Source organism: Mercenaria mercenaria, chromosome 5 (assembly GCF_021730395.1).
Source record: "Mercenaria mercenaria strain notata chromosome 5, MADL_Memer_1, whole genome shotgun sequence".
In the NCBI taxonomy this organism is placed as follows: Eukaryota; Metazoa; Mollusca; class Bivalvia; order Venerida; family Veneridae; genus Mercenaria; species Mercenaria mercenaria.
The window spans coordinates 41,605,612-41,619,879 of NC_069365.1; the positions used below are offsets into that span (position 1 = coordinate 41,605,612).

At 35.6% G+C, this 14,268-nt stretch overlaps 2 protein-coding genes across 2 annotated transcripts in view; one reads left to right on the top strand and one right to left on the bottom strand.

The window, feature by feature from the left end:
- Positions 1 to 11,197, top strand: part of LOC123557006 (delta-like protein D) — a 29,890-nt gene extending 18,693 nt beyond the window's left edge. Inside the window, exons 15-22 of the mRNA XM_045348173.2 lie at positions 2,496 to 2,635; positions 2,994 to 3,069; positions 3,744 to 3,805; positions 4,297 to 4,407; positions 5,282 to 5,401; positions 6,034 to 6,188; positions 7,820 to 7,955; positions 9,559 to 11,197. Coding sequence (XP_045204108.2) covers positions 2,496 to 2,635; positions 2,994 to 3,069; positions 3,744 to 3,805; positions 4,297 to 4,407; positions 5,282 to 5,401; positions 6,034 to 6,188; positions 7,820 to 7,955; positions 9,559 to 9,639 — 881 coding nt within the window. The 3' untranslated portion in view covers positions 9,640 to 11,197. The remainder of the gene's footprint in view (positions 1 to 2,495; positions 2,636 to 2,993; positions 3,070 to 3,743; positions 3,806 to 4,296; positions 4,408 to 5,281; positions 5,402 to 6,033; positions 6,189 to 7,819; positions 7,956 to 9,558) is intronic.
- Positions 11,198 to 11,821: 624 nt separating this feature from the next.
- LOC123558342 (CUB and sushi domain-containing protein 3-like) overlaps positions 11,822 to 14,268 on the bottom strand; it is a 76,360-nt gene continuing 73,913 nt past the window's right edge. The window contains exon 87 of the mRNA XM_053543317.1: positions 11,822 to 12,936. Within this exon, the coding sequence (XP_053399292.1) occupies positions 12,161 to 12,936 (776 nt within the window). The 3' untranslated portion in view covers positions 11,822 to 12,160. The remainder of the gene's footprint in view (positions 12,937 to 14,268) is intronic.

A 14,268-nucleotide genomic window follows, 5' to 3' on the forward strand; every position in this document is an offset into this window, starting at 1 on the left:
CACCTGAACAATGCTCAGGTGAGTTTTTGTGTTCGCTCGATGTCCGTCGTCTGTCGTCTGTCTGTCTGTCAACAGTTAGCTTGTGTATGCGATAGAGGCTGTATTTTTCAATTGATCTTCATGAAATTTTGTCAGAATGATTACCTTGATGAAATCTAGGCCAAGTTCGAAAATGGGTCATCTGGGATCAAAAACTAGGTCACTAGGTCAAAGAAAAACCTTGTGTATGCGATAGAGGCTGTATTTATGTCTCCCACCACACAGTGGTGTGGGAGACATATTGATTTACTCCAGTCTCTGTGTGTGTGTGTGTGTGTGTGTGTGTGTGTGTGTGTGTGTCTGTCACAAAGCTTGTCCGCACTCTAAGTCGAACATTTCTCATCCAATTTTCACCAAACTTGAACAAAATGTGTTTGACCATAAGAGCTCGGCCAGGTTCGATAACTAGCCAAATCGGTCCAGGCGTCTTGGAGTTATGACCCTTGAATTATCGAAAGGTTGGCAGTTTTACTCTTGTCCGCACTCTAAGTCGAACATTTCTCATCCGATCTTCACCAAACTTGAACAAAATGTGTTTGACCATGAGACCTCGGCCAGGTTTGATAACTAGACAGATCGGTCTAGGCGTTTTGGAGTTACGGCCCTTGAATTACCGAAAAATCCACCTTTTTACTCTTGTCCGCTCTCTAACTCCAACATTTCTCATCCGATCTTTACTAAATTTGAACAAAAATGCGTTTGGCCATAAGACCTTAGCCAAGTTCGATAACTAGCCAAATCCACCCAAGCACTTTTGATTGATGGCCCTTGAATACTGATTGGATCCACTCATCCAGACCATATAATTGGATCCACTCGTCTAAACAATCTAAAGAAACTAGACATTTTACATAGGGGCAGTTGTGGGAGACATGCGCTTTTCTCAAAAGCATATCTAGTTTTCAATTGATCTTCATGAATTTTAGTCAGACTGATTACCTTGATAAAATCTAGGCCAAGTTTGAAAATGGGTCATCTGGGGGTCAAAAACTAGGTCACTAGGTCAAATCAAAGAAAAACCTTGTGTATGCGATAGAGGCTGTATTTTTCAATGATCTTCATGAAATTTTGTCAGAACGATAACCTTGATGAAATCTAGGCCAATTTTGAAAATGGGTTATCTGGGGTCAAAAACTAGGTCACTAGGTCAAATCAAAGAAAAACCTTGTGTATGTGATAGAGGCTGTATTTTTCAATTGATCTTCATAAAATTTGGTCGGAATGATTGCCTTGATGAAATTTAGGCCAAGTTTGAAAATGGGTCATCTGGGCTTAAAAACTAGGTCACTAGGTCAAATCAAAGAAAAACCTTGTGTATGCGATAGAGGCTGTATTTTTCAATTGATTTTCATGACATTTGGTCAGAATGATAACCTTGATGAAATCTAGGTCGGGTTTGAATATGGGTAATCTGGGGTTAAAAACTAGGTCACTTGTCAAAACAAAGAAAACCTTGTGTATGCGATAGAAGCTGTATTTTTCAATTGATCTTCATGAGATTTGGTCGGAATGATTGCCTTGATAAAATCTAGGTCGAGTTTGAATATGGATTATCTTGGATTAAAAACTAGGTCACTAGGTCAAATTAAAGAAAAACACTTGTGTATGCAATAGAGGCTGTATTTTTCAATTGATCTTCATAAAATTTTGTCAGAATGATTGCCTTGATAAAATCTAGGTCGAGTTTGAATATGAGTCATCTGCAATGAAAAACTAGGTCACTAGGTCAAATCAAAGAAAAAAAACTTGTGTATGCAATAGAGACTGTATTTTTTCAATTGGTCTTCATGAAATTTTGTCAGAATGATTGCCTTGATAAAATCTAGGTCGTGTTTGAATATGGGTCATTTGGAGTCAAAAAGTAGGTCACTAGGTCAAATCAAAGAAAAACCTTGTGTATGCGATAGAGACTGCATTTTTTCAATTGATCTTCGTGAAATTTGGTCAGAATGATTGCCTTGATAACATCTAGGTCAAGTTCGAATATGGGTCATCTAGGGTCAAAAACTAGGTCACTAGGTCATTTCTAAGAAAATACTTTTTTAAACTCAAGATACCACATTTTTAGTCCAGTCTTAATGAAAATTGGCCAGAATATTTGTTTCCATAAAATCACTAGGTCAAACATGTTTACACTGTTATGGTGTGCTTCTCAGGTGAGCGACCTAGGGCCATCTTGGCCCTCATGTTTTCATTCCAGTCGATGAATCGCACTTTGGCGTCTGACTGCGGATTTCATATACATGTACATTAATTAGGACTACAAAAACTGTAACACATTGGATATTAATTAACGAGAGTAAAGTCTATAAGGCAGTAAGCTGAGTAAGTTGGCAAAAATAGATACTATTATAAAACAAATCTTTCTAGGAACTCATGGACGCCGGAATTTTGTCATTTTGTAATAGGCCTGAACAATCTTTAGAAAATTTGAGTTTTATTTTTTTTTCAAACAGGAAAGCATCCTGTGCGCCGTATGTATGACTGCGTGAAACTACAGTCTAACCTGATACATTATGATGACTTCTCGAGGATATACCTACAACTACAGGAAGCTACTCCGGACGGACGGACACTTCTTTATGATTCATTCCAGGTAATAATAGTAATTATTAGTTTTCAAATTGTATAAATGTTGATGTGACTGAAGGAAATGATTTATATAATTTTTTTTGTGATGCAAGTTTCAGTTTTCCAACGTAGATAAACATTTTTTTTTAAATAAATATTTCTTAAAATGCACGTACCTTGAGTGTATATGAAAAAATGTATATAAACATTTTCAGTACAGTTTCTTAGAGAATTTTAGCTAAAGTTTAATTACTGTGAGAAAATGTACCCTCCCGCTTAGTTGATAGATCCGACATCTGTTTGTTTCATTTCAGTTTAGAATAGTGCAAATATCTATTTGACATTGCAGTTAAAATCAAAACATTTTATTTTCCACTTTTAAGTCGTTCCTGGCACAGAGACCACGTGACCATTCTGCAGCGAATGGAAATTCAAACAACTCTTATTACAATGCCGCAGGTAAGCTACCTCAGATATCGGTATCATCCAAAAAATATTGTTTTTGAGTGTAATATCGACTTATCCTTTACTGAGTGAACTCCAGATACAACAGCGAGGAAATCTAAAATGTTATGCTTAAGAGTGAAAGATGTTTTTGATCTTTTGTATTTCATTATTTTTTGTATGGATTCAATCAAATTCTCATTTCTTCCGCGATTAAGTGTTGTTCTGATCAAGGGATGTTTTACAATTCTAAATTATCAGACCAAATTGCTGCTGTATTTCCATAATCCATCGAAAAAAGTGAGAGTTCAAACTTTTAAAATATGATAGAGGTAACATTTCTATCAATTATCCGACATGCAATAAAATGTTTATGTAATTTCATCATTTAATGGAATCACACAACCAGCTGGCGGGCTATCATTTTTATTAGACTAAGTATGGTTTACCTACCCTTTTAAACGGGCAAGATAACGTCCTCTTTGCAACATACTGATGTGGACGACAACTGCATGTAAATTAAAACTAATAAGCTAAATGTAATAATTGCATTTGCCAGTGTATGATGGGGGTTACACAGTTTATTACCTCTCATGAACAGACACGGTCAAACGGAGTTTGCTCTTTTTTTGCTTGGTTGTGCTCTGTTCTCCCAAAGGATCTTCTTACAGATTTTATTTCCATTTCAGTGGAGCCAGATGACGTTCAAATCAACGTAGGTACCCCAAACAGAATACCAGAATTTTTGCCGGTAAGTTGGTATGTGAATACTTACCGTTTGATCCATTGAGCCTGTAACCGGAATTTTCGTAAAAGCGCCACTTGACTTCGCAAGATCAGGATTTTATTTCTTTCATTCTAAAGGTCTCCGAGGGTTGTAGTAGGATCTTTTTAACTTTTTTTCTGAGTTTAATAATGTCAGTTTTATCACCAAAAACGTATTTTCTACATACAAATGTATTAAGCAAAACATGTTTTGTTTTTCTTAGAAATCAAGTTTACAAACATTTTTCTTGCTTTTGTGCGCATCGAGATCAACCTTGCATCAAGAGAACTTGTATCACGTGACGCAACAACGAACTTGAATTAGTAAATTTCTTTGATCAAATAATGTCGCTTGTCATGTAAAATTAAATAGATCGCAGCCGTTGGATGCTTGTCACATTTAGATAGAATAAATTATGTCAGCTTTTTGTGTGTTCATGTCTGATAATGTAGATCATTATCTATCTGTTTTCATAGCTTGGAGCGAATCTCAGTGGGTTTCTGTTGGTAAACGCACCTGCAGCGTCCGAAGTTCTCTGGAACCACTTACAACAAAGACAGATTGAAACCATTATTTCTATTGGAAAGGTAATGTTTTAGTTTCATCATGACTGATTTGTTGTTCATAAGAAATCACTGTAAATATGTTGAGTTGTTAGCACCAAAAGGCACACCCAGCCCTGTTTAATAATTATTTCATTGAATATTTTCAACACTACTGTTTTGTTGAAAAAAAAACAAACCCAAACAAGATAAAAGTATGTGTTAAGAGTCGTTGAAAATTCATAAAATGGGCTGTCTTAGGACGTTTCCTTATATAATCATGCATTATGCATTCTATGCCGTACTTTATTTTTTCGAATATTACTGCTATCAATTTTGGCTTTGACGCAACGCGAAATACGCGCATGAATACAAAAATGATAAACAAGGGGCTTATAATTATTGTATGAACGTGTTGGCAAAACCAGTCATATAGCTTGAATTAATAGGTATTGGAACTACTTGGCCTGGGCTGCTTGAGCAACAAAAGACAATGGCATGAACACTGAAATACCACATCGACTAGTTCCAGATCGGCTATTAAAAAGCACATATATATAAATAATTAAATTCTAATTCTAATTAATGTATATAAAGTGTAAATTGTGTTTTCCAAAAGGAATTTCAAAACGCTGATCATAAATGGAAGAATAGATGCTGTTATGGGGTATAGACAGGGATGCAGTCTCTTGCAGAGATAGAGTCCTAGGCCCCAGATCCAGAGACTGCGAGTTTGAATCCCAGTGAGAGCGGTTTTTAACCGCAGTCTCACCAATCCCTAACAAAGGTGCGAGTACTGGTCAATATTTCAGGAAGCAGACATCGTAAGCAACATAAGTTGTGAAGTAAATAAATTTAAGCTAATTTAATTTACATGTTTAATCATGACTGTGATAAGACGTTTGTTTTATATGAACAGGAAGCGTCATTTTCTTGGCGTCCCGGTGAGAGGATTACGATAGGACATGACGTCGTGGAGTGTATTGACGTTCAGTTGCATGGCTCACACAGAGAGACTAAACTTACTGTTCAAAGAGTTGTAAGTGATGCCATTCCAATTCAGATTGTTAGATGAACCAAATACAAATTTATCTGGATTAGTTGAACATCATCTCAATTATTTATTTTTCGAATATTCAGTGATCAGAAAAAAAGTAGATTCTTTTACATGAATAATCTGCTTCAAATGAATTCAATAATGAATAGTCAGCCTCAAATTAGAAAATGAGGTAATTCTCGTATTATCGAGTTTTACTAGCTCGACTATTCGAGAATAGGTAGAGCTGTTGGACTCGCCCATTCGTTGGCGTCCTGGTTTTGGTAAAATTAAGCATTTTTACAAATGTATGTCCCTTTTTTGACTTAGATATTCATTCAATTGACAAAGCTGTTGAATAGTCGAGCGTTGCTGCCTTTCGACAGCTCTTGTATATAGCAAGAATCACTTGAAAAAGAGCATACAAAGTTCTCTTTACACGCGTCTCCATTGTTGCTATTGAATTTAAGAAAATTTCATTTCAAGACAAGAGAATGAATGTGTGTTGATAAAATTGACATTGCAGGGAAATCTAGACTTGTGTGCTTTGTTTATTCTCTCTGGCATATATAATTGATATGTTTTCAGTATTTTCGGGAATAAGTGAGTAAATTTAAACATTAACTTTGTTTTAGGGGACAAGAGGAAGGCGTGCCATCAGACATTTGGAATGTTTCTTCTGGAATAGCGAAGATAAATTCCCACTAATTCCAACACTACTGATGTTCATGGAGCGATTCCAGCAGATCAACTTTTCACAGAGGGAAAGAATTATTCTTGTTAATTATCTGTAAGTAATTACTGAAAGTTTTAACTAAAAACAAACATAGTCGTGTTTTTTTGCTAACCATAAGCATAAATAAAAAATTACGCTGCATGTCTATTTCTAAAAATAAGCATGAACTGAAAATTAGCCAGCATCAGATATTGCTAGCAGTAAGTACTCACAGAAATTTTCACATGTGTTTTTTTGCTTTATTATCCCCCGCCGATGAAATCGGGAGGGGGGTATTGAAATGGCGTTGTCCGTCCGTCACGTTCGTGCATCCGTGCGTGCGTGCGTGCGTGTGTCCGTCCGCAGCCATTTCTCAGTAACTAGCAGGTAGAATTTCATGAAACTTGAAATTAACATGAACCAACATACTGCGATGATGCCCGTCAAGTTTTTTTTTGGATTGGTCGATTTCCCTTAGAGTAATTGCCCTTGATTTAATGAAAAATGCCCAAAAATGTCCGTCCGCAGCCATTTCTCAGTAACTAGCAGGTGGAATTTCATGAAACTTGAAATAAATATGAACCAACATACTGCAGTGATGTCCATCAAGTTTTTTTTTGGATTTGTCAATTTCCCTTAGAGTTATTGCCCTTTATTTACTGAAAAATCCACGTCTGCAGCCATTTCTCAGTAACAAGCTGGTAGAATTTCATGAAACTTAAAATAAATATGAATCAACATACTTTGATGATGTATGTCATTTTTTTTTCAATTGGTCAATTTTCCTAAGAGTTATTGCCCTTTAATTATTTAAAAATCTACAGATTTGTACATAACAAACCAACCAATTGGTAGAATTTCATAAAACTTCTTTCATTCTTTTCCGTGAACATTTATTATAAACATGTGAAGTTGTGTACCCACACCTGGTCACCACCTTGCTTTCGTCACACCCCCCTCCCCCGACCACCCCCCCCCCCCCAAAAAAAAAAAAAATTCTTTCCTTTTTATTATTATTTTTTTCAGACTTTCATGAATATTTATCGACATACAAAGTTATACTGTTCCCCCACCTCACTCCTCCAACCAGTCATCCCCCTCCCCCCCCCCACATTTTTATTTTTTTTCATTTTTAATTTTCCATCCATATTTCAATATTTATAATCAACATCGATGATCAATGACAATAATCGATGTTTTATACCCTCACCCAGTCACCCCCGCTGCCCCTCCTCCCCCAACCAAAAAATAGCATTCATTTTCTGTTAAATTGATTTTGACAAATGAAATTATTTGCTTCTTTTGCTTCTTAGTAACATCCTTAACTTTTTGCCGGATATATTTTTTTGCCATTCCTGACCACAAACCCTTTCGGCGGGGGATACCAATTCATCGAATTTGCTTGTTTTTTTTCTGTCTAATGTTAAACGCTAGGAATGAAAAACACAAGACAGTTCATAGATGAAACAAATTTAAAGAGACACAAGAAGCCACACTGCCATTATCTTAAAACGAAAATTTGCTTAGTGACTTAGAATGAAATATTGTATTATAACAGTGCATATGAGGTTGGCTAGCCACAAGCCAGATTGAAACTTCCAGAAGGCTACTGATCACTCTATTGCATTGACATCCATCATTATAATGGTTTTAGAGACAAGTAGATGGTTTAAAACTTTAAAATCTAAAATAATTTATCTTTACAGGAATCTTCATGACCGGGCAGTATTGTTTACACTGGTGGCGTCCACGTTAGAAATCCTTATCGAGTCAAAACGTTCTGACGTTCTGAGAACAGTTGCCATTGGAGGGAATGCAACAGCTAAATCAATAAGAACGTTTGTAAGTTCCTTCACGTTTCCTTTTGTGGTCTGTACTAATAACACGTTTTGTCTCCTTGAGATATTCATTTATTTGCTCGTGCTTTGACACTGAAAAATGCGAATGCATTGTTCTACATGATGCATGACAATTTTCGTGAAACATTTTCTAGTTTCGCATTCATGTTGTGTTTGATTTCAGTAAAATAGCTTGTACTTCTGGTAATTTCAACCAGAATATATGAATGAAACACAAATTAACACTTAGGGCCAGCAAAAGTTTGTTGTGCAGCTTGAAGATTGACTATTTGAAGCGTTTTATCCGATCGTTTTTATATTTTCTAAATTTATCTTTAGGTGTTGTACAGTAAACCTCACTTATAAGGAACTCGGATATAGGAACACTCGGTTATAAGGAACAGTTTTCAATTCCCCGATCTTATTCTTTCTTTATTCAATGTAAAAATCCTCGGTTATAAGGAACACTCGGTTATAAGGAACATTTTTTCATGTCCCAAAGTTCAAAATTCAATGGAAAACACATCGGTTATAGCGAACAGACAAAAAATATTATTGAAAACCGGAAATTGTTAAATCACGGACACGATAAATTGAAAAAAAAATACAATATTATCTTTAACATTTACCAAATACTAGACGATCACGAATTATGCTTTAGTCTTTAAACTCCTAGATAACACACATTTTAATTTATATCTCTACATTTGTACAGACTCAAAGACAAAAAGTATTATAATAAACTTACCCAGTTATTACAACACGCTTAATTCTGCATATTTAGAATCATACTTTTTGAAAAAGGACGCTAGAAAATCCCAGACGCGATTCCCCGGGACACATGTATTTTTTTGCGCGTGCTTGATCAATACACAATGAATAACATTAACGGAAAACCGTTACTCCTGTCGGTCAAAAGGCGGAGTTAACGATGACTCTTTTGCTCCTGGCCAATCAGAGATTCACGTTTTCTAAATGATGAATGGTCGATTAAGGTACATGTAGCATTGTGTGTTTACGTAATCTAATCATCATGCGACAAACCGCGCTGATTATGTAACAAATAATTTGGTTTTTAACACGTGGCTTACTTCGGAGTTTTAAGTTCACTGTTAATCGCGATAATTGGATTAAATGATGACTGAAATTAGAATGTTTGCAGGACAGTCAGAGGCTTGATTGTGTTGTTTTTCGTAGCCGTTCCCGAATCAATTAAACAATAATTGGCTCACATTGTTTTCAAAATGGATACGATACAAAATATTTTCTCATGGCTGGTTTGTTTGGTCATTTTAAGTGTAGAATTTCCTTGTGCAAGATAAATATAAAACATTGATAGACACGCGAAGTTCTCACATAAAGATTCATGGTCGGCCCGAAGTGAGAACACATGTATAGCCATTTTCAAACGTTATTAAATTGTGTTCGCTATACAAATTGTGTTCGTTATACCAACCTCGGTTACAAGGAACTAGTTCGCTATACGGATATAAGGAACCTCGGTTATAAGGAACAAATTTTTAAGGTCCCGACCTGTTCCTTATAAGCGAAGTTTATTGTATCATAGATTGCTTGTTAAAGCTAAATCTGCTTTTATTACATTGCAGGAGGAGTTTAAGTACCTCCATGACGTCATATTTCAATACATTAGGTCGATGGAAAACAGAACAAGTTCTACTGCCATTTGATAATACTACACTGAAGATCTTGTTGTAGAAGGGAAATTTTGATGACTTTAGCCATTTAGAACTTACAGCTGAACTGTAGTTATACGTGCTTACAAAGCCAGCTTATTGCCGATAGAAAGTGTAGAATATAAGTGTTTAGGAAGAAAACTGGAAACACTTCCAGTGAGTGAAATTTATGGAACTTACAAATCGCGCCACAGAAGTCAGTTAATTTATTATTTAGAGGTATTAATACATCCTGCAGATATGTGCTAATTTCTGCTGGATATCTGAAAAACAAATCTATTTAGAATTTGTTCTTATTAAGAATACAACTTTACAGTTCATAGCCTTCAACGGCGGTGTTATTACACGCGGCCCTTCCTGTGGAGAGTAAGTTTTGCTGCTTGAACACAGTTTCTGTGTTATACTCAGAATAACTAACAACACACCAGTTTATGTTGGTGCATATTCAAGATGTAATATCCTTTACTCAAGATCCTATTTCGGTATCTCCTTGTGCAGACCGGTACAATCCGTTTACAGATGTATATTTTCAGTTGGTTAACTTAGCTAAAACACCAAAGACTTGCCAAGTGAGAATGTATTTGCTTCGGCAACGAGACACTAAAAGACTGCTCTAGTGACAGTAGGAATGTAGCTCAATGAATTTTGATTTCTCTTTCATATTTGTATTTATTTTAAGGCAATTCCTTAAATACTGTATTATTCTACTGTACATACTTTCAGTTGGGTATTCAATACCATTTTGCTAGTTAAACACATATACCTCAAGGGAAAGGCATGCTAATCGGGCATTTCCTCCGACGCTGTGCTTTAATTTGTGCCATATGTATATGTTTCAAACGTTAGGAAAGGTGTTTATATATATTCTTGACAAGTAACCATTAATATTTGTTGTTTCTTTATATAGTCGCGAAAATTTCAGAATAGCCTGTTCATTGTTTTTGCTTCATGAAATGCATCTGTTACTTTTTAATATATGTTTTTTTTCTTTATCTTTAAAGAAAAAAAAACGTAGATCTATCGGATTTTAAAATGATTCTTTAAAAAAAACACAACATGCTTAACGCTTTAGTAGTAATTATAAGCCTTAAAAGTAAATTCGATAAAATTGCAATTGAGAAAACTTACCTTTGAACAACTCCGAAATAACCAAAGAGCATGAGTTGTTTTTCTTTTTATGTCCTGAACTTATGCAAATAAGCTAAATGCTCAATGTTTTTTAAAGCCAGAGGCCATTTTTCTGTTTTAGCGAAATGTTTTATGCTCTTTTGATTTCATTTACTATTCCATTTTGTTCAAAACACCATACATCAAGCTGTAATCCCATTCATACACTTGTTTTAAGTATTTTAGTATTCTTTTATACCCATTTAATTCTTAAGTGGCAAGGTTATTTACGACATTCTATAAACATGTTCATTTTCATGATTTGGATCATCTTTGTTTTCATATTTCGTAATACGCTTTAGCTCATTATGTACAAATACATTTTTATATATTTTTATTATGGTATATTGTTGAAGTATAAATTACTAATAAAATGTAAAAGGTACATTAACTCTTTCTTGTTTTAATGTTTCAGTCCTCTAATGCGTCATATCAAATTTTATTCATTCTTGTCAGATTTCAGTTATGTCAGAATCACTGTTCACACGCCCACGAGTACAATTTTTTTTATCATTACACGTGGTAGAACTTAATCATGTCGTCCATTGTTTTTTGAATCCGTTGTTGCACAAGTGTAACAGGAACGCGATACAACGGTGACGAATAGTCGAAAGTATGAAGCCGAAAGTACGATGGTGAAAAGTCTGAAGTACGATACAAAACCGAAATAACGAACCCACGGTGTTGAAAAGTGAGACAACGAAACCACGATGGTTGAACGTTGAAAGTTCTATGATGAAATTCGAACTAATTTCAACTTTTTACCATCGTAGTTTCAGTTGTTTGACTTTTCAACATTTTAGTATCGATCTGTTGTTGTTTCTAGCTCAAAATATGCGGCGATGGCCCTTACGGGGCACCGTAGTATTGTCAACCAAAACTCACCCGTAACAAAATTGCGTAGGGTGTACTTTTTGCGCTAGGTAGGATCTGGTGCAAATCATATTTGCGCCTACGCAAATTTTACAGGATGTACTTTTCGTCATGTGAACCAAAAATATAGTAAACCTCGGATCAAAGAATTTATTTATACAGCAAAAGGATCATAAAGAAAAAGGGAAAAGCATCTACAAGCAAACTGCTTTAGAAACAATAACATATATGTAAATCTTTCAAACCTAATTCAATGTCAATTTGCTCCCTTTTAGATAACAATGTGTTATTCACCAGCTCGAACATTTATAACTGTTTATTTTCCTTCCTTAACTTCTTATAAAATAATTTTGAAAACATTTTGTAACACACTTGTGTGCCAGTTAACTTTATACTTAAAACTTGCGATATTTATTTTCAAATGCCGTATTTCTATTTCGTTACTTACACCTCTCACAATTTAAGTATTTTTTCATTAAACTTCGATATCCGATATTTCATGGTCTTGTTCAAATCCGGCTAATTTCTGGTATTGAGGTGAAGATATACCCGGCGTTGGGGAATTCGTATCCTTTCTACTATAAATCTTTAGCAAGTTCTTGTCTTTATCAATTAGATCTCCCTTTGGCTTTTTCTCCCTCCTTTGTGTTGGTTTGTCTGCACTATTTTTCACCTCCTGTTCTTTGACTATATCGTCGGCGTTTCTTGGTGTAAGAATTTGCTGAGGTAAAGGACTTCCTTCTCGGTAAACATGTTTCTCTTTTTCTTTGATGGGTAAAAATGGGGACAGCTTCACCGATTTCTGTTCGGTATCAGGCTTACGCGGTTTCTTACGAGCTTTATCAGTCCTTTTTGGTTTTTGTACTTCGACATAAATCTTGGGTACATCAAGGACGCTTGATGCTGCTGATGACGTATCTCTAGGAGTAAGGATTTGTTCCGGTAAAAAGGGACCTAAACTGGCGTCCCCTAATGAGGATGGCGTGGCAGACATTATCATAGAAGGAGATCGACGACCGGTCATCATCGGTGGCCTCTGAAGTTCGATATTTCTGGTGGTCAACGGTGCCGGGGACTTCACTGTTAGCCAGTTTTCAGAATCTATGACGTGTTTATGATGGCCACGTGGTGCGAGAGAAGAATCGGCGCGTCCCATATCAGTCACGTGACGTTCATGACCAACAGGTGCAGTAGATGGCGTTACTTTATCTCTATCGATCTCACTGAATAACGGGTTAAACTGAACTTGCCCTTAGAAAAAATAGAAAATAAGATTTATAATTTAAAAAGCTGAAACTATGTAACATTTTTGTTTTATTGTATTGTGCCAGCATCGTCAAGTATTTTATATGTAGACATCTAACACGAGTGGCTTATAACTGATCTTAAAGGTATAAGAAAAGTTTTGGTATCAAATGATAGTTAAACACATAACGTTAATATACTCCAATATCTGCAATTTAGAAAAGAAAAATGTTCTGTACCATTAGCCACCATTTCAGGATGCAGCTGTTCAAACAAGAGGGCATTAATGGCACCTGGTAAGATGACTGGTGTCGGTAGCAGGGTAGATAGGTTTTTTTCTCTTTTTTTTTCTTTTGGTTTTTGTTGCATTTCAGGCGAGGGTGGGTGTTGGGGGAGAGGGAGCGTGAACGGATAGCGCCGTTCTTCAACAGTATTTTATTTGTGTAACGGCGAGCAGTAAACCTATTCAGCAGTATTCCTGGATTCTCCGCAAGTAACTGGATGACTAACTAGAACTATCATTGAAGGCGATTAATACCCTCAGACATTGCTTTGATACAGGGAATGTAAAAAGATTTGATCAAGACCTTTGACCTTCAAGTGGGACCTTGACCTTGAACTTACTGACCTTGTTATGCACCCTGCGTGTAATCTTGCTGAGGTTTACAATGGACGTTAGTTGTATGAAAATTATTCCAGTTGTTAAGAAGATAAGACTATAAGTTAAGAACGGACATAAATGTGAGCTATTTGACATCTGACTTCTAATGATGACCTTGACTTTGGTCGTTGTGACCTGGGTAGAGTACTCTACATGTAGTCTGGATGAGGTTAAAGGTCCAATACTAAGGAAAGTGAACATTTTAATTTCTTTTAAAAAGCACAGAAACTATTTCATTTTATTGGAAAATGAAAGTTGGTATGTAGAAATTTAAAATATATAGCAGTATATGTACAATCATTTTTCTATGAAGTATGAAGAAAGTTAAAAAGACCTGGGGGTCATTCTGTCGATTCATTGAAATTTCAACATAATACACATACATTTCTTTGAGATCCAAAGACCTTCTGCAAATTTTGACCTGCCAATCTTCATTATTTAGTGTCTTGCAGAAGTCTATGCACTTGCTATGAAAAAAATTGCCAACTCACTTTCTCTTAGTAATGGACCTTTAGCAATTGCTACTAATTTCATGTAATTCATTCACATGGTTTAGAAGGCTGGAGTGGACAGCATTTAAGCTATTTGATCTTTGACCTCTACGAAGTGACCTGGATCATATGCTGTGATAAGGTAAACAATTGATGGCAGTTTTATGAAAATCTTCGAAGAGGTAT